This window comes from Herpailurus yagouaroundi, unplaced genomic scaffold (assembly GCF_014898765.1).
Source record: "Herpailurus yagouaroundi ecotype Mexico unplaced genomic scaffold, PumYag 77, whole genome shotgun sequence".
NCBI lineage: Eukaryota > Metazoa > Chordata > Mammalia > Carnivora > Felidae > Herpailurus > Herpailurus yagouaroundi.
Window position 1 is genome coordinate 25574200 of NW_024412388.1, and position 27404 is coordinate 25601603.

At 41.7% G+C, this 27404-nt stretch overlaps 1 protein-coding gene across 1 annotated transcript in view; it reads right to left on the reverse strand.

The window, feature by feature from the left end:
• CSMD2 (CUB and Sushi multiple domains 2) overlaps nucleotides 1–27404 on the reverse strand; it is a 553689-nt gene that overhangs the window by 63735 nt on the left and 462550 nt on the right. Inside the window, exons 45-51 of the mRNA XM_040455784.1 lie at nucleotides 24828–24908; nucleotides 24226–24339; nucleotides 14356–14544; nucleotides 11311–11457; nucleotides 8579–8767; nucleotides 2699–2884; nucleotides 1443–1637 (exon numbers count right to left, since the gene is read on the reverse strand). Of these exons, the coding sequence (XP_040311718.1) occupies nucleotides 1443–1637; nucleotides 2699–2884; nucleotides 8579–8767; nucleotides 11311–11457; nucleotides 14356–14544; nucleotides 24226–24339; nucleotides 24828–24908 (1101 nt within the window). The remainder of the gene's footprint in view (nucleotides 1–1442; nucleotides 1638–2698; nucleotides 2885–8578; nucleotides 8768–11310; nucleotides 11458–14355; nucleotides 14545–24225; nucleotides 24340–24827; nucleotides 24909–27404) is intronic.

Genomic DNA, 27404 nt, shown 5'->3' on the forward strand with positions numbered 1-27404 from the left:
TGCTCTGTCTCTCTCTGTCCCAAAAATAAATAAATGTTGAAAAAAAAAAAAAAAAAAAGAAAAACTCTTCAGGCAGTTCAGATATGTACCCTGGTTAGGAACCACTACACTAGAGGCAGAGATTCTGTGGTGTCCTTGGTGTCCAGGGCAGACACTACCAATCAATCCCTTGTCCTTTCTGCTGAGTGCAGCAGAAGCCTCCTATTCCTTCTCAATAGGGCACCGGAGATGGCCACTGGCTGGCATGTGAGATGAGGCCCGATGGCCAAGACTACACTGAATGTGAGATCCTTCATGGTGATAAAGCTGTTAAGACCCTTGTGACTTCTGCTCTGTCACATACATGGTTATAGTCCATGGTGGGGTCTAAACTTGGGTACATAAAGACAACAGTGACTTGAATCATCAGTGTAGGGAGGATATCACTCCTTCTCCCACCCAATCGCAAACTTTCTACTGCTCAATGACAAGCTATTTACTTTTACCCTGTTACAAACACCTACCTCCTCTATCACATCTGTATTGATTACGTAAATATTATGAGTCTATCCCTATTGTAGTGGGTGTTGTGGTGGGCCACTTAGACCCCCACTTAGGACCAAAGGACTTCTTTCCCCAGCTGCTGGTAAATGACCCTCAGCTGCTAGCCCTCTTCAGACAGCTTGGCTGCAGAGTCCTGCCATCTAGATCATGCCCTCTTCCTGGGGCATCCTGTACCCCAAGTTTGGTCACTGTGTAGGCATAAAAGCCTCTTGCTCCAATTTGTGGCAGTTCTGCAGGACCATCCCAGCTTCAGAGCTCCCTGTGGGGTCAGCTGAGGGCTTTACTGATAGTGCATCAGAGCTCAACTTCACCATCTTCCCAGGGCTTCTTCCTCCCCTTCCCTTACACAAGATGGCAGTAATCCTAAGAGTACTCCATCATAAACCTCTGTCTCAGAGTTGCTTCCCCAGGGACCCTGACCTTGGAAACTGTCTCGAAGAAACCAACAAACACAACTAACAATGCAGAAGGAAAGGCAGACACACTTAGGTGCCTGCCCCTTGTGCTATACCCATTCCTCCTATACACATTCCTGTTACGGGTCTTTCACACCCCATAAGCATTGCTTCCTTACTTTGTCTGCCACTCCAGCAGACCATAAGCTTCTTTTCGGTAGGTGTCACAACCTTTTATCTTCATACTTCTATAATACCTGGCGTGAATGTTGAATATGTGAATTAGTGGATGCTCTCCTGGATAAAGGCAGCTTTTTAATAAGATGCTGAGAAGTACTTCCTTAAAGGAGTAGGCAGCTCCCCAGCTCCTGACTCTAGATGAGAGTTCAAAAAGAGGTACACTGCAATCCCTTGTGATACCTCCTTTCTCCCCTTCCCCATGTATGGTATAGTTCAAGTAGGAGGCACTGGGCCAACTTGCCCACCATCCCGTCCTGGGCTTACTTTGGCAGGTGGGCATAGAGTTCCCAAGGCTCCATTTGCCATTGGCCTGACAGCGGATGACTCTTTGGCCAGTGTAGTAGTAGCCAGGGTCACAGATGAGCATCAGCTGGGCCTGGAACTGGTACTGTGTCTCAAAGATGAGCCTCCATCGGCCATGTTCCACGCTGATGCTGCTGACATCGGGACAGGTCACAGCTGGGGAGATAAGGGGCAGGGAGGAAGATTGATTAATTAATTAATTAATTATGGACGACACTGGCAAGACTCCAGAGCTGGAGATTGGGAGACTGTAATGCAGTAATGATGAATTCAAGAATTTTCAGCTGCCAGGCAGGTTTGTTAAATGAATGAAATGGGCTGGGTGGGGAATGCAGGAAACTGGGGTGGGCAGATCCAACCCCCCCCCCCCCGCAAAAAACAAAAAAACGGGTGGTGGGTGGAGGTTAGTCAGTACATATTGTTACATATGAAACTTGTAAGTTCTCTTCGGTTTCATTTTTCACCAGAAGCTAGAATTATGGATTTTTATGTAAACTCTCCCAACTTTAAAATGTTGGGAAGCAATGAAAAATTCCATAAAGCACACCACAGGCCAAAGACACAAAATCAAACCAAAGTGCAAAAGCTTGTATCTTCAGACTTGATATGACCTAGTAGGCTGCCAGTTTGTGACTCCAGCCTTAAAGCTGAACTGTACCTCTGACATTTTAGGGTTTTGTGATAAAAGGACACTTGTGCAACTATTCTGCTAGTTTTTCCTTCTAAAAGGAACTGGAGCAAGTTATTCCTAAATTCTGTGATGGTTTATGGAAACATCTCAGGGTGCAATGTTCTATCAATGTTTTGAGAGCAATTTCAAATGGAAGCCCAACTTGGTAGATGACATTATCCACCTGTCTCTGCTCCCTGAATCCCCAGTCTCCATGTACCTGTTTTTTTTTATTATGTTTTTTTAAAATGTTTATTTATTTATTTTGAGAGAGAGAGATGGAGAGTGAGCAAGAGAGGGGAAGAGAGAGACGGAGAAAGAGAATCCCAATCAGGCTCTGCACTGTCAGCGCAGATCCCACTGCAGGACTCGAACTCATGAACTGTGAGATCATGACCTGAGCCGAAATTGAGAGTTGGATGCTTAACTGACTGAGCCACCCAGGCGCTCCTCTCATTATGGGGTTTTCAGCTCACTCCTTGCAGGAATCTCTTCAGCTGCATACCCAGCCCCTCCTTATGCCCATCTCCACTGCCCAAGGACTCACGGACACACTGTGGGGGGACATTGTGGTTGCTCCAAAGGCCTGTCTCCAGACACTCTGTTGTGGCCTCAGCACCTGCCTGGAGGTGGTAGCCTTCGCTGCAGCTGTACACAGCCTTGGTCCCCACTGTGTACTCTTTGCCAAACACCATTCCATTCTTAGGGGCCTCAGGAAGCCCGCAGGAAAGAGCTAGCAAAGAGAAAAAAAATAACATGAGCATGTCTGGTTCAAGATGGTATTCTGAGAACATATTTTAATCTTTCCTCTCCCCCAAGGCCCTAATAAAATTACAGTAAATACTGGTAAAGCAGAAGAGCCTATAACAAAAAGCAAAATGGGAGGGTCAGCAGCAGAGGAGACTTAAAAAAAACTTCGGAAGATGGATTGTAGGTAGAAGTGTTCTGAGAATGAAGTGGAGCTGAGAAGCTGCAGGTGAGACCAGTTCTCCTCCATCCTTTCCCACAAAACCAGTGAAGAGGCATTCAGGCATCTGTTCCCCACATAAAGGAGAGAGGGTTGTCTTTCCTCCTAGAGGAAAAAAATAGGAACTCCCTTGAAAGAATCAGGGCTGCTAAGGTGTGAGTTGGTGTCCCAGAGTAAAGTTCTTTTAATTCGAGGATATAAGGGCTCTTAGCCTAAAATCTGCCCCTCTGCCTGCTCATCTCTACTACATACTCAATTTAACTTCTTATTCATGTGAGAGACCTAGTGGGTAATGATATCTGTATATAATTGCAACAAAGGTAGCCCACATCTGCTACCTGGAAAAATTAATCTAGACTTTCCTTTAAAATATGAATAATCAAGGATCACTATATATGTGAAGAAAACCAGTAGTATGAAAGACATAAAGATAAGATTAAAAATAGAAAAAAAGTGGGAATGCAAGCTGGTGCAGCCACTCTGGAAAACAGTAAGGAGGTTCCTCAAAAAACTAAAAACAGAACTACCCTACAACCTAGCAGTTGCACTACCAGGCATTTATCCAAAGGATACAGGTGTGCTGTTTCAAAGGGGCACATGCACCCCCATGTTTATAGAAGCACTATCAACAATAGTTGGAAAGAACCCAAATGTCCATCGATGGATGAATGGATAAAGAAGATGTGGTATCTATATACAATGGAGTATTACTTGGCAATCAAAAAGAATGAAATCTTGCCATTTGCAACTATGTGGACAGAACTGGAGGGTATTATGCTAAGTGAAATTAGTCAAAGAAAGACAAAAATCATATGACTTCACTCATATGAGTACTTTAAGAGACAAAACAGATGAACATAAGGGAAGGGAAACAAAAATCATATAAAAACAGGGAGGGGGACCAAACAGAAGAGACTCATAAATATGGAGAACAAACTGAGGTTTACTGGAGGGGTTGTGGGAGGGGGGATGGGCTAAATGGGTAAGGGGCACTAAGGAATCTACTCCTGAAATCATTGTTGCACTATATGCTAACTAATTTGGATGTAAATAAAAAAAAAAAAATAAAACAAGTTAAAAAAAATAGAAAAAAAAAGGAAATAGACTTCTCCTTTAGGAAACAGACACAGTTCAGGAAATAGACGATACATAATCTTTAAACTTTTGATTAGCAGTGTCTTGAGAAGTCAAGGTGGCATATTGTATTCATATAATGAGAGCAGAGTGCTTTGAAAAAGGAACAACAACAACAACCAAAAAAAAAAAAAACAAAAAACAAAAAAACAAGGGAAAGCTCTCTTAAATTAAAAATGTGATTGTCAGGGTGCCTCGGTGGCTCAGATGGTTGAGTGTCTGACTCTTGATTTCAGCTCAAGTCATGATCTCAGAATCATGGGATTGGGCCCCACTTTGGGCTCCATGCTGAGTGGAGCCTGCTTGAGATTCTCTCTCTCTTTCTCTCTCTCTCTCTCTCTCTCTCTCCCTCTGCCCCTCTCCCATTCACTTTCTCTCTCTCTCTCTAAAATAAAAAAATAAAAAATAATTTAAAAATATGATAAAATAAGTATTAAATAGAAAGGCTGGAGATTAAAAGTAAAGGAAATTTCCCAGAATATAGACCAAACAGACAGAACCTGAAAATGAGAAAAGGGGACTGAAAACACAGGAGGTCAATGTGCAGGAGGCCCAACATCCAACAGGTCAGAGTTCCAGAAAGAGAGATCAGAGAAAGTAGAGGGGTGGAACTGTCACAGATGAAAATTTCCCACAGCTGGAGAGATGCAAGTCTTCAGATTGAAAGGGAGACAAAAGGATGCAAAGAGACCCATTCTTAGATACATCATCATGGAATTTCAGAAGACAAAAGACAAGTTCCTCCAAGTTCCCAGAGAGAGAAAAAAACAGGACATCCCTGAGAAGGAATGAGAATCAGAATCATCATACTTCCTATCAGCAGCAATGTATGTCCAAATGGAATGCTTTTCTGAAGGAAGTGATTTGGAACTGAGAATTTTGCCTGGTCAACCTACCATGCATATGTGAGGGCAAAAATAAAGATATTTTCAGACATTTAAAGACTCAGAGAATTTCCTTCTCAAGAACCCTTTACGAGGAATTTACTTAAGGCTACACTCTATCAGAAAGAGGGTGCAAACCAAGAAGGGGTAAGATATGGGATATAAAAATGATAGTGCTAACACAAGAGGACAAAGAAATGAATTTCAAGGTGATGGCTCAGGAGACAAAGGTGTGCAGCAACATGGCTGTGGTCATTGTTTTATAAGGAGTAGGGTCAACACTACGTTTGTTGGAGGAACACACATTACTGAGGTAGGAGCAGCTTGTGTGGTCTTTGAAAGAAATCAATACTTACAAACTATGTTTGCCCTTTGATAGTTCAGGAGTTAGTAGAGATGGAGGGGAGTTAATCAGAGTACCCACTGTTGTTCCTCATCCATCCCCACCTCTGTTAACTAGTCTAGAGCTCAGACCTCTCTCATTCAGACCCAGAAAAAGTCAAGTAGAGGAAGGTCCCATCCACACTGGCCAACAGTGATATTCGGTGCTACTAGAACCAATAAGAGGTACAGGGCCAGGGCTTCATTATGATATGGGGAAGGATGGATTGTCCAGAGAGAGGGATTGGGATATCAAGATGGAAGGCTTCAAAGACTGGAAAACAGAAGGAATGAGTAAATTAGGAGGAACTGAGGAGAACATGAGGAATGAAGAAATAAGGAGCACTTGAATATGAAGCTCTTTGTTTATTTACTTAGAGAGAGAGAGAGAGAGAGAGAGAGAGAGAGAGAGAGAGACCATGCGCATGCGTGCACGCATGGGGGAGGGGCAGAGAGAGCATGCTGAGCAGGCCCCGCACTGTCAACACAGAGCCCAACGTGGGGCTCGAACTCACAAACCATGAAATCATGACCTGAGCCAAAATTAAGAGTCGGACACTTAACCAGCTGAGCCACCCAGGTGCCCCGATGCTCTTTTAATGCCTAAACAGCAAGACTTTAAACTCCTTTGGTGGTACTAGTTTAGTCAAATTGTGATCAACTGCTCTGCTTCCTTGAACTTTTTGTGAAGAAATACTTGGATCCCCACTGATATTCTGCATGAGGAGTCAGGCAGTCTGGAGACAGCAGGTGAAGGAGGTAGATGGCGGCTGCTTCTCACGGCTTGCGGTCCGGCTCTTCCCTTGTGGATAACTAAGACGACAGAGGATAACTTCCTAGTCTGAGACCTGATCTCCATGCCAAAACACGGTCCACAAACTCTGAGGTAGGAGGAACACTTCCTATGGGTAGGAGAGGTGGGGACAGAATTGCCAAGTATTGGAAGCTGGTGGTGGAATGCGATCTCTCAGGGAGAGACTACGTAGGGAAAGAATGGCCTGGGGAAGGAGAGAGAAAGCTAATTAGAAGGCATAGGGTTTCCAATGAGATATATTTGTTGGTGGAAAGTCATGGTTTGGAAGAATGCCAGGCCTTTCCTGGTCCTGGGTTATGTGGAGAATGGGGGATTAACACCCTGTGCTTAAAAGGCCCCCAGAATCTGTGTTCTCAGAAGAGAGCTAGTCTCTGTGAGGGGAGAGCGAAGACGGCCCTCTGGGTAGTGGCCAAGGTATATGCTGGTTGGCCATGAAACCAGGATTCCAGAGAGCTCAGGGGGAATGGCTGAGTGGAAGGGCATCAGTGGAAAGCCTGGGGATGGGGCCAGGTACAAAGTAGTATGGGGATGAGTACACAGAAGCCTAGAGAGGTTTAGTTTGGGGAAGTGGCAAAAGAAAACAGATATGAGAGGCATGGTAGGTTCCAACCGCAGCTTCAGAAGAAAGGCTGGAGACATGGAGACCAAAGCCAAATGACATTTGCCATTTGTGGACAGTCCATTCTCTGGGAACACACTGTTTGAGAAAGCTCAGGCACAGGCAAGAGGGTCAGAGATGACAGATCCCTAAAAAGTACGCCACCACACTAGGAACCACAGCACGGGAAAATCAAACATCAGTGTGATTTCCTGTTTTTGTCAGTATGATGGGCAAAGTTTTTCTTTTCTTTTCTTTTTTTTTTTTTTTTAAAGGCAGTACATAATATTGAGACTATGGCAGAAAAGACAACTTTCCCATGCTGGTGGAAGCGAAGACAAACGTTCTGGAGAGCAGTAAATGTCAAAAGCTGCAGATTCTGCACAGGTTATGGTTCAACAATCTCATTTCTGGGAATTTATTTTAAGAAATAAATATGGATGCTCACAATGATGGGATTCTAAGGATTTTAACAGCAGCACTGTTCACAGTAGCAAACAATACAGGAATTCAAATGACCAACAAGAGGATGATACTTAATAAATGACGGTTTTTCCGTGATGCTACACGACCATGGGAAATAATGATGAGGAAGTGTATTTAATTATGTGACAGATGCTAAGAAAATATCAAGAGCTTTGTGCACTGAGGATGCCATTTTTGTAAACAACATATAAAAGATCAAAGGAAATGTGCTGAAATGTTACACAGTGATCTCAGTTGATGGGATTATAGGTCATTTTTTTTTTTTGCTGCCAAGTTTTTATTTAAATTCCAGTGGGTTCACATATGTAATATAATATTAGTTACAGGTGTAGGATTTAGTAATTCATCGCTTACATGCAACACCCAGTGCTCATCACATGTGCCCTCCATCATCCCCATCACCCATTTAACCCATCCCCCCACCCACCTCCCCTTCAGCAATGCTTTGCATTATCCATAGTTTTTTTTTTCCCCCAATCTTTAGTCTGAATTATATTGCTTTAAGGGAAAGCAAATCCCATCAATTATGAAAGGCAATGCAGGCCTTTCATATGTGCCAGACTACCTGATACATATCATGGGCTTGACTGCTGACAGTGAACATGGTGATGGTCGCTGTTCCACCCTGGTTCCCTCTGTCCCTCACCTCCTCCGACCTACTGCTTCAGGCAGCCCAAGTTGCTCTGCATATCTTGTGATTGATTTCTCTCCAGGTTCCTGGTTTTGCAAATGCTCTTGCTGTTGCCTAGAATATTTTCCTTGCTAATGCCTGGCCCCACCCCCCACCGGCTCTATGAGCCCAAGCCCAAACATCCTCTGTTCTCCGAGTCCTCCCTAGCTGTCCGGAGGGAGGTAGGTCCCATCTGACCTCTGGGCTCCCACAATGCTGTTTGTACTACTGATACAGCACTTCCTTCCCCTGCCATTTTGCATTTATGTGGCTACGTATCTTCTCCCTTATTGTTCTGAACACCCTGAGACTGTTTTATGCATATGTATATCCCCAGGACTCGAGATATTATGGACCCTCAATATATGTTCGCTGAAAGAATGAATTATCAATGAGGAAACCCATATTCGGAAGTGATGGGTCTTGGGACAAACCCAAGTGATGTGAGAAGGATCGGAGCCACTGGGCACCCCCTTTCCAAGGTACTCCTCACCTTGACAGAGAGGAATGGCTTCACTCCACAGGTAGTAGCCCTGGGGGTGCCGGGTACAAATGGCCATGCTGTGTCCCACCAAGCGGTAGCCGGCGTTGCAGCCAAAGTGGATGGAGCCTCCGGGCTGGGTGCTGGTCTGGCCCAGAAGGAAGCCATGGAGTGGAGCCCTGGGCAGGCTGCAGTAGGGAGCTGAACAACAAGAAGAGGCTCAGGGGACCACGTGCAAGCAGAAGATAGATGTGTTCTTTCCTGCACGTGCCACCCCTTTTGTTCCCCTTTCCTCTCCCTTACCAATCTCCTTGTCTCTGCCACTGCCAGGCCCACTGCTATTTAGGAAGATCTGAGTGGTTGATATTGAGAAATGGCCAGTGTAGTAAAGCCAAAGAAAAGAAAAGAAGAGAAAAAACCATGAAGCCCTGGGTCCCGTTTGTGGCCCGGAGGCAGTACTGATCTTGCAGCTGAGCTCAGGCTCTCAAATCCTGTCAGCTCCCAAAGAGGCACAGGAGATAGACCCCAGTGGGGTTGGTTCCAGAAGAGTGTGACTGCAGGGGTGTGGACTCTGGAGTCCTGTATCTGACCTTTCTAGCTCTGTGACTTGAGACAAAGAGCTCACTGAAGCTCTTTGAGTTCCACTTTCCTCACCTATGTTTCGGGATTTGAGACGCCTGCCTCATAGGTTTTTGGACAATTCAAACGGGTTTATGTTTGTAAAGTCCCCAGCCCAGTGCAGGGCACTTGGTACTCAATAAATGGTCCTTCTCCTTCCTGTTGTAGGGGGTTGGGGGAGAGGGAGCCGTGGCAATCCAGGACATGAAATCCACGGTCCTGTTTCCTCTTCAGTGAAGCCCCTTCATGGCTTCAACTGGGATTTCATTCACTTATTTGACAAACAGACGTGGAGCACCTATTATGTGCCAGGTGATGTTCTAAGTACAGGGAAGACCACTGTGAAGAAAATAGTCAAAAATCCTGGCCTCAGGGTGCTGACCATAAAGACTCCTGCCAGCGATCCACAGAGGAAGTTCTGTGAGGCGGGGAATGAGGGTGGCCAGAGGAACACTCGGAACGTGTACCTCTGTTTGCTCTAAGAGTCTCTGGCCAGGTCTCCCAGGCAGGCACGGGACGCAGGAGGATGAAGGTGCCAAGGCCCTTACTACAGCCACCCCATGGTGAGGTCCTCTGGTCTCATATTTGAGGTCCACATCCCTCTGCTGGTGAAAATGGTGTTTTAAATACCGCCCTTCTAGGCCAGACATGCTTCCTTGCTCCTGCTTCGCCACCTGTGTCCTGCGTATATCGGACCTGTGTGTTTACATCAGTCAAGAACAGGAATCTCAGTTATAAAATACACTTGATCATAGTGTCGGATGTGTGTACAAAGTATACAAGCCTACTGTATTTTCATGAAGTACTAATTGTTTCACCATGTACTTAAGTCATTTTCTGTGAGTGAGTATTCTAATTACAACTGACTCAGTTGTGACCAAACATGTGATTGTTTGGTTTTTGTTTGGTTTGGTCTCTTTTTTGTTTGTTTGTTTGTTTGTTTGTTTTTTGCTTTTGTTTTGTTTTTGTGATTGGTCTTTAAGAACATCAAGGAAAGGGCAACTCCTTAATGGCTTTTAGTTCCTAGGTTAGCAACCATCACAGTGCATTGCTAACTACATGCTATATTTTCCTTTGTGTAAGCAGCTGCTGGGAACTGCCTGGAAGTGGCCTGAACCTCACCTGACAGGGACCTTAAGGTTCCTTTTTCATCATAAGGAAACTGAAGCCTGAAGAGGTTCAGTGACTTGTCTAGGAATCATTTGGCTGGTTTGTGACAGAGCTGGTCACTGGCCTTGGGGGTCAGGAAGCGCCCCTTCCTCATGTGTGTGTGGCTGGAAAGGAATTTAGGGTTCAGTCTGCAGAGAAAATGGACTCTGAGACAGTAAAGAATCTTCTCCTTCTGGGTTCTCCTCAGCTTCATCTGGTTTGCTTTTTCCTGAAGCCACACCTGTGGAACTCCTCATGGTCTCAAGTAATTCTTTTCTGCCTCCAAGCTTGCAGAGTCCAGCCAGAAGTTCATGGACCCACTCCCCTTCGAAATGGGCGTCAGGCTGCTTATCAAGTTTTCTTTCCAACCAGAGACAGTAATCCCCATGATAAGAGTTTGGATAAATTCCATTTTCTCCATTTCATTACATTTCCAGGGATACGTCTGTGCTCCATTGTAGATTGTGGCCCTGGTCAACCGTCTGCCTGGCTTGGCCCCTGACCTGCCTCTGCCTATGATTCTGGCTGGCAGAGCAGAACAAAGCCTCCTGGACTTAAAATATAGGCCATCCTTTGCTGCCTAACATTTCCCATGTGGAGACCCACATCTTAGGGTTTCTCAGTTTTTAGGAACTTTTATTAATGTTTCAACAGTGTTAGGGATGGGATCACCTCATAGGCATTATCAGATGATATATAATAAACTTATCCAAAAGACACAATAGGCTGGAAGTACAAAAAGAAGAGAGGGAAGAGTTTAAAGTGGGGAAAAGGGCAAAAGAGGGGAGGTGGAGACCGCCAGGGACATTTGTGCAGCTGTAGTGAGAGAGGTGCAGAGGAGACAGGCTGCCAGTCCCCGGGTAGGATCTCTGCCATTGACCAGGATGTGGCCCATGGCTTACTTGGCTGTTTTGGGTGAGCAACTTCAAGGGCTCAGGGGTTGTAGCCCTTCTCATGAGTCCTTATATTTTACTCACCTGAATACCGAATCTTAAAGCCCTTCCGGTTGTAGGCGTGGTCAGATGACCAGCGCAGGTACACAGTGTTGCTTGAGCTAGTGACGATCAGGGGAGCCGAGTAATTCCCACTGAGGGCTTTCAGCAGAGGACTTTGTCCTGAGGGACCTGGGTGAGAGTACGGGACACAGAATTACAGACTAGCATGGGTGCTAGAGATTAGGTACCTTGATTCGATACCTGAAATGTAACCAGCTGCCATTTCCCTTCCTCAAGAGAAGACATTAGGCTCAGATGGTCAGGGCTGGTGCAATGGTCTACTTCTGCTCCTCTGTCTGCATCCCCAGCCACTGTGCTGGGTGCTCCTTCCTCCTGAGCCCTAAAGCAGTGCTCCAGGAAGTCAGTACCAATTTATAGGAGTTGGCAGGAGAGATGAAATCTATTTGCCATCTTGAGACTTGCCAAGGTCAAGCAGCTGGTTAATGCAAGAGCTGGTTTGCAAACTGGGAACCTCCTACTTCTCATGTGCATATTAAAAATAGCTCAGTGCTTGCCATATAGAAAAAGTATGTACTAAATGAATAAACAGCAATAAAGCTACATGCAAACATCATGTTTCAATGTTACACACAACATTGTTCCCCAATAATCCTTTCCAAGGCTCTTCCAGAAAGCCCTCCCTTTTCTTTTTCCCCACCTTTAATGCCTGGGAGTGCATTAAAGGCAGTTGGTTCAAGGGAGGCAGAGTATAAAGCTCAATAATCCAGAACAGGATTTATTGCCCTGGAAATAGTCCTGAGTGATGGTTCTGATATGCTGCTGAGATGGCTCTTGGAAGCTTGGCAAAAGCAATGGACCACATTAAACAAAATAGAGCCATCAGAACTGCTGTGACAAACCATGAAGGAAGGGGTCAAAAGGCTCAGAGAAATGGCTTGCCAGAATAGGTCTATTGTATCAGACCAGAACACCCACTAGCTGACCATGTCTCTCAGGAAGCCCTGGAATATACTCCAGTTCCTAGAGCAAAGAGGAACACACTGGTGAGGGGGTGAACACCAGCATCATCGACAACCTGAGTAACACCTATCTACCCTCTGTTGGCCTAAACTGATGGAAGGAGATGCTGCCATAGAATAGGGCTTCCTGGTGTTGATGGAGATGAGAAGATTCTAGAAAACAGGGGCCAGGCAGAGGCTTGCATAATTACTAAAATGTGCAGCAAGGTTGGAATGGTAGCTGGGAGGGCCTACCCTGCATGATCTATGGTGATGTCTCACAAAACATGATATTCTTTTTTTTTTTTTAATTTTAAGTTTATTTATTTATTTTGAGACAGGAGAGAGCATGAGCAGGGGAGGGGCTGAGAGAGAGAGAAAGATGGAATCCCAAGCAGGCTCCATGCTGTCAGCGCAGAGCACGACGTAGGGCTCGAACTCCTGAACTGTGAGATCATGACCTGAGCTGAGATCAAGAGTTGGATGCTTAACCGACTGTACCACTCAGGCGCCCCCCCTTTTTAAAAAAAATTTTAATGTTTTATTTTATATTCCAGAGAGAGACAGAGCATGAGCAGGAGAGGGGCAGAGAGATGGATACAGAATCTGAAGCAGGCTCCAGGCTCCAAGCTGTCAGCACAGAGCCCAATATGGGGCTCAAACTCACGAGCAGTGAGATCATGACCTGAGCTGAAGTCAGATGTCCAACTGACTGAGCCACCCAGGTGTCCCCAAAACATGATATTCTTAAGGGCAAGGTAGACAGGCAGCCTCCCAATATATGAATAGATGAACAAAACAGATCGTGGATATATAGTCAAAAAGGTGAGAAAAGCTGACCCCAATGGAAAGTTGCAATCCCTCACCCAGTTTGGAGACTTGAGCTAGGTTCCATTTCTTATTCCAGAACACTTTGCCTGAAGGAGAGACTGGGTCCCCATGAAAAAGGGCCCTACAAAATCTTATCAATTATAGATAGTAGTAATTCTGCCAGTCCTCCCCCCTAAAGACCTACTGCTATTTCCTCAGGCAACTGAATACTGGAAAAAAGGGAATGTCCCGGTATTCTACAGATTTTGGATACAGAGCGTGAATTAATGCTGATACCAGGGGACCGGAAGCACTATTGCTGGCTCCTCTGTTGGAATAGAGGTGTCTAGGGGTTGCAGTTGGTAATAAATGAAATCCTGGCCCAGATCCACCTCACAGCACCAACTTAACCAAGTAGTGGCCCTCGTTTGCAGTAGACGTACCAGATGTAGTATCTTCATTAGAGCAGATGATCACAGCCTTGGTTGCATGAAATGAAGTTATTGATCTAGCAATGCATTCTTTCCATACCCATCAGAAAGGAGGATCATAAGCAATTTGCATTCACATGAGATAGACAACAGTATACATTCATGGCCTTGCCCCAGAGCATTGTTAATTCTACTGATCACTGTCATAATATAGTATGAAGAGACGTGGACCATCTGGACATTCTGCAGAATATAGCATATTGGTTCTCTATATGATGATGTTGTATTAATTGCCTCTGATGAGCCAGAAGGGACAATTAGTGTAGACGCTTTTGTAAGACACATGGCTCCAGAGGGTAAGAGATAAGTCCTACAAAGAGTTGGGTGAAATTTCCCCAGTGGTTTGAGGACATGCTGAAACTTTTTCTCCAAATTAAAGAGCAAGTTAGTACACCTTTTCCCTTCTACTACCAAGAAAGAAGCACAGTGTTTGGTGGCCCCTCCTTTGGGTTTCAGAGGCAGCGTATTCTTCATGTGGGAATACTGCTATGATCCATTTGTTGAATGACATTCAAGGTACTTGCTTTGAGGAGGTGCTAAAGTAGGAAAGGGTTCTGTAGCAGGATGAGCCTACAATACAAGCAGCTTTGCCCCATGTCCATACAATTCAGCAGCTACCAAAGTATTGGGATTTCTGTGGTACAGAAAGATGTTGCATGGAGCCTCTGGAAAGCTCTAATATGGAGGTAATGGCACAGATCCCTCAGGTTCTAAAGCAGGTCTGTGCTATCTGCAGCAGGGAACTATTCAACATTTGACTGACTTACCATCAAAGATCTCAAATTCATCATACTGCTTCTCACTGAGAAAGTACTCCACCGTGAGGGAGATGTTGTAGTCAGGTTCCACTCTCACCAGCCAAGAGCAGGTCTGGAACTGGGGATAGCTTCCTGGGTAGCTCTGACTCAGGATCACACCCGTGGAGTCTGTCAGAAGCTCATTCGTTGGGCAGTGCACTTGGAGAAAGAAAGAAAGAGAAAATACCAGGTACATGGGATGGAGATGGATCTGGGGCCAACACATTTCTCTGTCACAAAAGACAACCACTGGAACAAGAGTATTTGAGCACATTCAAACAAGATCCCAACACCCATCATTATACTGCACCATGGCATGAGGGGACCTCAGATTCTGTGTCAAGGGTACTATATTCCTGGGATTCAGGTGAGGCCAGTTGTTGGGATCACATCCTAGCTCAGATATGGGCTTTGGAGTAACTGAGGATTATACATACAGAAACAACAGTAAGGCATCCTTAAATCCAAGAGTTAATCTAGTAAATGGGTTTGATTTGTACAAAGAAGAGTATAGGGAAGAGGTAAGTACATAGAATCTTGAGTCAAACACACCTGGATTTATACTGTCACTTACTAGCTATGTGGTCTTGAACAAATTATTTTCTCTCTGTGCAATAGCTTCTCCACCTCCAATGCAGAAAGATAACACTTGCCTTACAGGGTTATTGTATTATACAACATTATATAATTGTACATTAGTTAACATAATATATATAATATCATAGAAAATAACATACTTAAAGCATGCAACATAGTTCTTTCATAAATTGTAGAGATGATGATGGTAATTACACCAGGAACAGAAGAAACTAGCAGAGCTTGGCTATGGCTTGGTTAGTAGTATTAAGATATCTAAAGACAAATATGTCACCCTAAGGAAGACAGTCAATGTAGAACTTAGAACAGGAGTTGCTGGAGGGGCTAGATTGGGTTTCTTGTGTCTGTCACCAGGGAGGCTAGAGAAGATTCTGGTTCAGAGGAGCCCTGCACATCCTGGAAACCAGGGAGGTGCTCTCTCCTGGGGGTACAGGGAAGTGTCACTAAATCCTGTTTGAAATAAATTTGCGGATGATCCACCTTTATTTGCTTGGGCTGAGGACTCCACAGTAAAGTTTTGAGGACTGAATCAACTTCTTCAGTACCTCGAAAGAGACATGCCCTGGGCAGTAGCTGCAAGTATCCCAATCACTATCCCAATCACTGCAAACAGAGAAATTGGTATTTTGCTGTGTATGTGCCTTTAGACAGGCTTCCTGAATGTGCTGGATTCTAGGACACTGACAAAGGAGAGTTTCTGGAACTGCAAGGCCAAGGACTAATTCCTGGATTACAGTTTGAGATGAGGCTGTCTGGGGAGGAGATTTAGCTACTCACTCTCCACCCACTTCCTCTGTTTCCTTCAAACCTTCTGCCTTCACAGAAATGAGGCTTTCTAATCAGCACTGGGTCTGGGCTAACAGACAAAATGCTTTCTATGGCCCAGAATTCACACAGCTCATCTGGGATTCCTTTGAGTAGCGTTGCAACACCCCCCCCCTTTTTTTAAAGTAATCCCTACAACCAACATGGGGCTCCAACTCATGACCCGCAGATCAAGCGTCACATGCTATACCAACTGAGCCAGCTAGGCTACTGAAAGGGGGAGCTTTGGAAGGCACTAACTAGCTTCTCCTGGGAGAACTTCCTTCTTATTTTGTAAATGGGAAAGGAAAGAAAATGGCATCTTGGACTAAAACGGCCTTGCTTTTGAAATGCTTCCAATTTCACTATCCTGATATCTACAGGTCACAGAAGTATGCTGATATTTAATTCCCCCTAGGCTTTGTGGTACAGTCCAGGTGGTACCAGATCTGCTCTTGAAGCTCTCACCTTTCCTTCTTTCTTTCTTTTTTTAATATGAAATTTATTGTCAAATTGGTTTCAATACAACACCCAGTGCTCATCCCAACAGGTGCCCTCCTCAATACCCATCACCCACCCTCCCCTCCCTCCCACCCCCCATCAACCCTCAGCTTGTTCTCAGTTTTTAAGAGTCTCTTATGTTTTGGCTCTCTCCCTTTCTAACCTTTTTTTTTTCCCCTTCCCCTCCCCCATGGTCTTCTGTTAAGTTTCTCAGGATGCACAGGGGCACTTGTACCCCAATGTTTATAGCAGCACTTTCAACAATAGCCAAATTATGGAAAGAGCCTAAATGTCCATCAACTGATGAATGGATAAAGAAATTGTGGTTTATATACACAATGGAAGCTCTCACCTTTCTACTTGAAACTCCTCCATTGAGGGGAAACAGGCACGCCCTCTCAAATGAGATTGGTTCCACAGGTTTGCCTTTTTGTGTGCAATTATCAGATTTGGGCATTAGTGTTTATAAGTTTTTCTTTCTTCTTATGTTCAAGATGTCTGGCCTTTGAAGGTTTAGTAGTATTCTTCCACGAAACCATCTAGTCTTGATGTCTTTAATGGGGTTTCCTCTGATAACAATCTCTATTTCTTTTAAAGAATTAGGAAAGTATAAACTTTATATCTCTACTGGGGTCAATTTTATCAAATTATACCTTCCTAGAAAATCATTCATATCATTAATTTATCGGCACAGATTTGTACAAGATTTGTACAAGATCATAATTAAAAAATTTTCTTTTGCTTCAATGGTTATAGTCCATTTTCCCTTTCTTATTTTTCTATATTCCTCCTTTCTCTCTCTGTTTAATTTACCTAATGGTTTGATTATTTTGTGGCTCTTTGTTCCAGGCACTTCTTTTTATTTATCAGTAAGGCTGTTTTTGCATTTTATAACTCATTCATTTTTTAAAATTCAAAATTTTTGAAATATAATTTATGTACAATGAAATGCACAGATCTTAGGTGCATGGTTTAATGAGCTTTAGCAAATGTATATGCCTGTGTAACCACTACCATAATCAGGATATAGATTTTTTCTGTCACTCAGAAACTTGCTCTCACGCCTCTCTGCAATTAATTAGTATGCCCTGCCCCATGCTCCAGGAAATCACTGATATTATTTCTATAACAACAGATTAGTTTTGATTATACTAGAATTTCATGCAATTGGAATCATACATGTTGTTATTTTTGTGCCTGGTTTCTTTTGCTAAACATTATGTTTCTAAGATTCAATCCATGATGTTTTGTGTATTACTACTTCATTTATTTTTATTGCTCTGTAGCAATCACAGAACAATTTTTTTGTTCATTCATTCTGTTTATTATTAATGAACATTTAGGTTGGTTCCAGTTTTGGATTATTATGGAATTCATATACAAGCCTTTTTGTGGATATGGGTTTTCATTTCTCTTAGGTAAATAACTAGGAGTATAATTGCTTGGCAATAGGGCAGGTATATGTTTAACTTTGAAAGAAATTACCTGTTTTCCAAAGTGACTGTATAATATTACATCCCAACCAGCAATGTATAAAAGTTCCACTTGCTCCACATTCTTGTCAACACTTGGTATTTTCAGTCTTAGGTTTTAGCTATTCTCGTGGGTGTGTAGTAATATTTCATTAGGGTTTTAATTTGCATTTTCCTGATGACTAATGATGTTTAGCATCTTTTCATATACTTATTGGCTATCCATACCTCTTATTTTGTAAAGTGTCTAGTCAAGTCTCTTGTCCATATTTTTATTGGATTGTCTTATTATTGAGTTGCTGAAGTTCTTTACATAGTCTAGACAGAAGTCCTTTCAAAAATATATGTATCATTAATATCTTTTTTTATTCTGTACTTTGCCTTTACTTTTCACATTTAGTTCTGTCAGTTTTCCTTCATATTTTTTGAAGCTCTTTTATCATATGCATATAACATATATATCTTTTGTAATGGAATTAACTTTTGTCATTATACAATTTCTCTATTTCTGGTAATACTCCTTGCTGGCAGTATTATCTGAAATTATGTTTCTTATGTTTAACATTTGCATGTATATCGTTTCCTCTTCTTCAATCTATCTGGTATTTATATTGAAACTGCATCTTTTGCAGGAAATAAGTGGTTATTGTTTAAAAACTCTAAATGTTGGCATGGTTTTTATGCAGCAAAACTTACTGATATAACTATATCATTCAAATATTATATGTACCTACTTATTTTTGGTCTGTCATTCAAAGAGGTGTGTGAAAATCTACAACTGTAATTGTGAATTTGTCCTTTTTTCCCCATAATTCTGTCAATTTTTTCTTGATATATTTCAATATCATGTTGTTAGGTACACAGAAGTTTATGACTGCTATATATGTTTGATAGATTATGTTTATCAGCATGAAATTTCCTCTTTATTTATTTTAAAACTTTTTGCCTTAAATTCTATTTTGTCTAATATTATCTTTACTACACAAGATTTTAGAGGTTAGTACTTGCTATTTTTTCAAAGTTTTGTTTCAAGCAGGGATGAGTGAGACCTTTCTAGCTATGTCTTTAGGGAGGCAGATGAAGATATTCAAGTCTAAGTTTATGGAAAGCCTATAGTTAAACTTGTTTTTTACTTAATCTGGAAGTCTCTCTTTTTGAATTAGCAGTTTTATTCAGTTATATTTACTATAGTTACATGTATATTTGCACTTAGTTTTGCTACCTTATTTTGTGTTTTCTGTTTACCATAATTTTTTTCTCCTTTAATGCTTCTATTGGATTAATGGAGTTATCTTTATTATCTTTATTTTTGATTATGGATTTAGAACTTACAGATACCATGGTTATCCATAATTTAAAAAAATGACCTATAAATTTAAGCTTTCTTTTTAATACACGTATTTTAACTAATGTAGAGGGTTAATCAATATCTATGCTTCTCCTCAACAAGCAAGGGTCCTCAACTCACTTTTTCTTTCTTCTAAATAGGTTCTCCAATGTCATTTATCTGTCCAGTTGTGTTTGTATTTTTAAGTTTACTACAGTCAGTATTGTTTAGATTATTACCCTATTTTACTGATTTCTTAGCTCATTGTCACTTTTTGCATCTGAATCATTACCTGTATTCACTTTTTCTTTTTTTTAATATTTATTTATTTTTGACAGAGAGAGAGAGAGAGAGAGAGAGAGAGAGAGAGAGAGTGCAAGCAGGGGAGGGGCAGAAAGAGAGGGAGACACAGAATCTGAAGCAGGCCCCAGGCTCTCAGCTGTCAGCACAGAGCCTGACGCGGGGCTCGAATTCATGAACTGCAACGTCATGACCTGAGCTGAAGTTGGACATTTAACCGACTGAACCACCCAGGCACCCCTGTATTCATTTTTTTTCTTAATGAATGTGGTAGATATTTCCAGTCTTTACAAATATTAGGTTTTATTTTTGTTTCCTGAGCATACAAAAAACTTCACTTTCCATCCATGTGCTTATTTCTGGTCAATGAGATGTGAGTAGAATAATGTGTGCCACTTTGGGCTGAGGACGTGAAAAGCCCTTAAGCAACTCTCATTCTCTCTTACTCTGTTGCACTGTAGGATCCAGGAGCAGGCCTAGTTTTCAGATGGCAGCACAAGATTCAAGAAGCCTGGATCATTGAGTCACCAGCATTATAGTCACTGCACTATAGCAAATTTTGCCTGAAGGAGAAATAAACTTTTGTTGTGTTAAGCCACTGAGATGTGGGGATTGCTTGTTAATGTAACATATGCCTGACCTATCCTGACTAATGCACCGAAGTATATCTGTTAATTATGCTTTTAGTAAGCTGTAACTTTACATAGTCCTTGTCTGTCTGAAGATTTCATTAATATATATTGCCACTCTTAAATGATAACTTGGTTGGGTTTAGAATTTGAGTTTATAATTATTTTTTTTCTGCTGCATTTTATCTTTTGGTGATGCAAATAATGCTGAGTCTGATGTGTCTTTTCTTTGTGATGGCTTTAACTTCCTTGATGTTCTATAATTGCACTGTAATGTTTTAGATTTGAATTTCACCAAATTTTCTATATTGCCATGGTAAAGAGGCATGCTTTTGAAATAATAGAAAAGTGTCTGATTCTTGTCATAAGGGACTAGGATATCATTGGACAGGGCAATGGCTGAGGTATAAAGGAGTAGAACAAGCCAAAAGAAAAAAGGAAATTATATATTGAAGGGACTATGAATGGAAATACAACTTATGTGTATGGATTGGAAGATTTAATATTGTTAAGATGGCAATACTACCTAGACTGATGTATGGATTCAATTAAACCTCTACAAAAATCCCAGCTGGTTTTTTTACAGATCTTGATAAGCTGGTGCTAAAGTTAATTTAGAAATTCAACAGATCTAGAATATGCAAAAGAAGAACACAGTTGAAGGACTCCCACTTCCTGATTTCAAACAGACTACAAAGCTACAGTAATCAGGATAGTATAGTGCTGGCATAAGATGATCAAGTCAGGAAGATGCTATCTATCTATCTATCTATCTATCGCACACTCATATTCCACATATGAGTGAAATCATACAGTGTTTGTCTTTCTCTGACTGACTTATTTCAGTTAGCATAACACTCTCTAGCTATATATGGTGGAATAATACTCAGCCATAAAAAAGAATGAAACCTTGCAATTTGCAATAACATAGACGGAGCTAGAGAGTGTTATGCTAAGTGAAATAAGTAAGTTAGAGAAAGACAAACACTATATGATTTCACTCATATGTGGACTTTAAGAAACAAAACAAGTGAGCAAAAGGAAAGAGAGAGAGAGAGAGAGAGAGTGAGGGCAAACCAAGAAACAGACTCTTAACTACAGAGAACAAACTGATGGTTGCCAGAGGGGAGGTGAGTGAGGGGATAGGTTATGTAGGTGATGGGGATTAAGGAGTACACTTGTGATGAGCACCAGGTGATGTATGGAAGTGTTCAATCATTAAATTCTATACTTGAAATTAATATTACACTGTATGTTAACTGGAATTTAAATTAAAAAAAAGAATAGACTTACAGAAAAAAAATAATAGAACTGAAGATCAAGAAATAAATCCCCAAATTTATGTAAGTCAACTAATTTTCAACAGAGTGCCAAGACAATTCAATGGGGGAAAGGATAGTCTTCCCAATAAATGGTGTCACAGCAACTGGATATCCATATGCAAAATAATGAAGTTGGACCCCTACCTCATGTTATATATAAAAATTAACTCAAAACATATCAAAAACCTGAATTTAAGAGCTAAAACTATTAACTCTTAGAAGAAAATATAGATGTAAATCTTCCATGGATTAGGCAACGGCTCCTTAGATATGACATGAAAAGCACAAACCGCCAAAGGAAAAAATATATATATTGAACATCATCAAAATTAAAAACTTTTGTACTTGAGGGACACCTGGGTGGCTCAGTCAGTTAAGTGTCTGACTTAGTTTCAGCTCAAGTCATGATCTCACAGTTCACGAGTTCAAGCCTTGCATCGGGCTCCACACTGTGCAGAGTCTGCTTGGGATTTTCTCTCCCTTTCTCTCTCTCTCTGCCCCTCCCCCCCATGCACTTTCTCTCTCTCTGTCTCTCTCAAAATAAATAAAAATTAAAATAAAAAACCCACAAAAATCCTTTTGTACTTGAAAGAACATTATCAAGAAAGTGAAAAAACTGGGGTGCCTGGGTGGCTCAGTCGGTTAAGTGTCTGACTTTGGCTCAGGTTATGATCTCATGTCCTGTGAGTCTGGCACCACACCAGGCTCAGCTCAGACCCTAGACTTCTTTGGATTCTGTGTCTCCCTCTCTCTCTGCCCTCCTCTGCTCTCTCTCTCTCTCAAAAAAATAAGCATTACATTTTTTTGAATAAATAAAAAGAAAGTGAAAAAAACACCAACAGAATGGGAAAAAATTTTCAAATCACGTATCTGATAAGGCACTTGTATCTAGAATATATAAAGAATTCCTACAACTCAATGATGAAAAGATAAATAACCTAATTAAAATGGGCAAAGGATCTGAATAGGCATTTTTACAAAGAGAATATAGAAATGGAAAGTAAGCATATGAAAAAATGCTCAACATCATTGGTCATCAGGAAAATACAAATCAAAACCACAATGAGATAGACACCCTTTATACCACAAAGATGGCTGTAATTTAAAATACAGATAATAATAACAGAGAAGATGTGGAATAGTTGGAAACCTTATATACTGATGGCGGGAAAAAGATTCAGCCGCTATGGAAAACAGTCTGGTCATTCCTCAAAAGGTTAAACACAGAGTCACCATATGACCCAGCAATTCCACTGGTAGCTATATACCTAAGAGAAATGACAACCCATGTTTACACAAAAACTTGTATATGAATGTTCACAGCAGCATTATTCATAACTGCCAGAAGTGGAAATAACCCAACTGTCCATCAACTGATGAATGGATAAACAAAATGTAGTACCTACACAACGGAACATCATTCGGCAATAAAGAGAAATGACGTACACTGACACATGCTACAACATGAATGAACCCTGAACACATTGTACTGAGTGAAAGAAGTCAGTCACAAAGACTACCTATTGTAGTATTGTACTTATATGAAAGATCTAAAATAGTCAATTTCATAGAGACATAAACTAGATTGGCGGTTGTCTAGAACTGCAGGAAGGAGGGTCTGGGAAGAAATGGGAGTTGACTGCTGAGGGGTCCAGGGTTAATTTTGAGGTGATGAAAATCTTCTGAAATTGTGTGATGGTTACAAAGCTCTGAATATACTAAAAACCATCAAACTATTCACTTTAAATGGATGAATTACATGGTACATGAATTATATCCCAATAAAGCTGCTATTGGTAAAAAAAGAAAAAGCCAGTGAAGGGTCACATCTTGAGAAGCCAAGTACAACATCAAGTCCTAGAGGGAAGTATGAGTCTGAGAACAGGAGTAAAACCAAGAAGGCTGGAGCCATGTAGACACAGAAACAGAGCCATAGATGAGAAACTAAGTCTGGAGCAAATCAGGGAGGTTCTGGAGCAAGATCAAAGCAACAGCCCACTTTTATTGGGGACTGGTTGTCTGGTGTGTGGGTAGGTCAGCTCAACTCATAGATAATGACTTTCTCTATGTATTGGCAGCCTAGTTCTAGGGCTGTGGCTTCTTTCTTTCTCACTAACAATCTATATTGCAGACTCTCTACTCTTGCCTTATGAGAAGTGGGGGAGAAGCTGACCTGTTTCTTCATAGACTACTAAAATATTATTTGGCAGCAATAGTACCAGAAGCAGTAGTAAGAATTTAATAGCCCGCATTGGGCAGTTACTATGTGCCAGACATAGTTCTAAAGTGCTTTACATCATTAACCCATTGAATTCCTCACAATAAGTCCATGGCATAAGTAATATCATTATCCTTATTGTAGAGATGAGAAAATTGAGGCATAGGATAGTTAAGTATCTTGTCCTAGGTCAGATGTCTGGTGAGTGGAGAGTATGGTTTTTGGTCTTAGTTGGGATATCTTGATGAAGCCATTCATCTTCTGTCAAGGCATCACACTAGAATGAAGACAACTCTTGGTTGCCTAGTTCAGCACACAGGACCTTGAGCATAACTGCACTCCAGTAGGGCCAGGTTGGTGTGCAAGCGCACCTCTTCCCAAGGTCCCAGAACTCTTCCTTCCAATGATCAGTATGCCGTTTCCAGAGAATACCAGTTAGAACAAAGGAAAACAGAAATAGAACTGATCAAGTGGTCACTATGGTAATTTGTAGCCCCAGACCTAAGAGTAGGACAGAGAATCTCTCTAGAGCAATCAATCCAAACAAACAGACATTCACCAAATGACCTCTTACTTTATGGGCAGGGACTGGGAATATAGGGAAGAGTAAGACAAAGGCTATGTTTTGGAGGAACTCCAGATCCATAAAGGCGTGGTTCCGTGCAATTACCTTCACATATTGGGGGTGGTCCTTCAAACTGTAGGTAAGTTCCAAGTTTGCAGGTCAGGATTTCATTCCCTACCAAGGTGAAGCCAGGGAGGCACCTGTAGCGTACGATGTCACCTGCCAAAGAGAGACCAATATAGGGGTTCCCTGGAGAAGTCTGGACAGAGCATCCCTTAGTAGTTCAACCCACTTTTAGGCAAGGCAATCAGTGATGGGTTCCATTATGTTCAGATTTAAACAACCACTCAACTCCACTCAAATGACCCAGAAAACTGCTGCCTACTTCTCACAGCTCAGCCTTGCTAAGCCTAAGAATGTTTCCACATTCCAGGAACTTTTTATAGTGTCTTGTGTGGACTTATTTCTCAAAAACATACTGACTTGAATCACAGAAGAAAACTGCCTTCCTGTCTCCTCTGTCTAGCTATGGCTAAAAGGAAGTATTGGTATTTTTGGTGCAGACTCTGTTGACAGAACACTACCCATCTTGCACTGGGCCTACTGTTTCTCATGGACTGGAGGGAGAGATGAGCCGTGCTGGCCAGCCCCACCCCAACCCAGTCCCTCCTCAACTGCACAGTCCTTGCTGGTTTGGGAGAGGGTACCTATGTTGAATTCTTCATTCTCTGTGACGACTTCAGCGTTGGGGAGGATGGTGGGAGGAGGGCATTTGGTGAGTGGATAAGCTGAAAAGACAGAAGGAGACAAGCCGGTGTAAGAACACCATTCTTGGGGCAGGTAGCCATTTACTCGTTCAATCCCTCACCTTCTCCTTCCTCATTCATTCACATAGATCCTAGTGACTATTGATCTGTACACAGGGTAAGTTTAGCCCAGTACTGTTTTGCTTATCTGCTGTCATCTTTTTTTTTTTTTTTCTGATGCGAAACCTAGGAGCCATATGGTAACACCAACAAAAAGGAGAGAGCATCTAAGAAGTCAGTGATGGTCACTAGCACTGAACGAAGGGGAGAGAAGCATTTCCTGAGCACCTATTATAAGTCAGGCACCTTCACACACTGTCACCTTTAACTCTCATGATGGCTGGTCCCCCTGTGAGACGTTCTTACTCTATTTATGAGGCAGCTGAGATTCAGAAAGGTTCAGTTACTTCTCCATGGTCATACAGGAAGTAAGTGGCACAGGGGGCTTGAATCCAGGTCTGGCTGCTCTCAAATCCCATATTCTTTCCACTGCTCAGCATCTAAGTACTGTGTGTGGCTCATGTGAGTGCCCATTAAAGCCAGCTGGTTTCCCTTCTGACCTTTGGCCAAACATCTCTGGCTTCGGTGGACTTTCCAAATGGAAAACCATCCCTCTGGGCAGAGACTGGACTGTGTGTGCATGGTGTTACTGAGGCAGAGCCCAATATGGGCTCATAACTTGGCTTCCGTTTACTACATGGCATACAATTTGGTACTATGCAAGTGTGAGCTGCTGTTGCCAGTGTTGCTGCTGTTATGATGACTTCCAAAGTCACCCCAAACCCCGCTATGTTTTTAAAAAAGAACATTCTCTTTAAAAAATTACAAATGTAATACATGATTGCTAGAGAAAATATGAGATTTTCTATGAAAATAGTAGGAAGAAAATTAAAGTCCTCCACTGGTCATTCAGATAACCACTGTTAATCTTTTACTGTAAGTTCTTATAGTATATACTTTCTGCACATATATTTTTCTCTTACAACACTTGCAGCGTGTTGTGTACTTTGCATTGATCCTTGTGCACTCACTCTTATATTGCAACAATTTCCCTATGTAATTAAATTTCTTTAAAAAATTTTTTTCTAGAGAGAGTGCGAACAAGGGAGGGGGGCAGAGGGAGAGAGAGACGGAATCTTTAGCAGGCTCCACATTTAGCAAGGAGCCTGACATGGGGCTTGATCCCATGACCCATGCATGGATCATGACCTGAACTGAAATCAAGAGTTGGATGCTCAACTGACTGAGCTACCCAGGCACCCTTGTAATTAAATTTCTTAAAAAGTGATTGAAATGAGTTCATAGGATTTAGTTGTATGATTGACTAGAATTTATTTAATAGATGCTCTATTATTAACCATTTAGGTTTCCAAGGTTTTGCAATTTAAAATAAAACTGTGATAAATATCCTTCTATATATGCATCTTTTATGAATTTTTTTCTTTTTCTTTTCTTTCTTTCTTTTTTTTTTTTTTTTTTAACTAGGAATGATTTCTGGATCATAGGGTAGTTGTATTTTTAACTTTCTGAGAAACCTCCATACTGTTTTTCACAGTGGTTGCACCAGTTTGCATTCCCACCGACGGTGTAAGAGGGTTCGCCTTTCTCCGCATCCTCGCCAACACCTGTTGAACAACACCTGTGTTGTTAATTTTAGCCATTCTGACTGGCGTGAGGTGATATCTCATTGTAGTTTTGATTTCTGTTTCCCTTATGATAAGTGATGTTGAGGATCTTTTCATGTGTCTCTTGGCCACCTGTATGTCTTCTTTGGAAAGATGTCTGTTCATGTCTTCTGCCCATTTTGAAACTGGATTATTTGTTTTTTAGGTGTTGAGTTTTCCAAGTTGTTTATACGTTTTTGGATCCAACAATTACACTAGTAGGTATTTACCCAAAGGATACAAAAATATTAATTCAAAGGGATACATGCACCCTGATGTTTATGGCAGCATTATCAACAATAGCCAAATTATGGAAAGAGCCCCAATGTACATTGACTGATGAACAGATAAAGAAGATGTGGTGTATATATACGATGGCATATTGCCCAACCATAAAAAGAATGGAATCTTGCCACTTGGAACTATGTGGATGGAGCTAAAGGGTATTATGTTAAGTGAAAGAAGTCAGAGAAAGATAAATACCATATTTCACTCATATGTGGAATTTAAGAAAAAAGACAAACATAGGCAGCAAACTGAGAGGCAAACCAAGAAACAGACTCTTAGCTATAGAGAACCAACCCATGGTTACCAGAGGAGAGGTAGGTGGGGGGTGGGGGACATGGGTTAAATAGGTGATGAGGATTAAGGAAGGCACTTGTCGTGATGAGCACCATGAGATGTAAGGAATTGTTGAATCTCTAAATTCTACACCTTACACTAATATTATACTGTATATTAACTAATAGGAATTTAAATAAAAATTTGAGAAAAAGGAAAAAAACCAGGAATGATTAAAGCGTATGACCTTTTT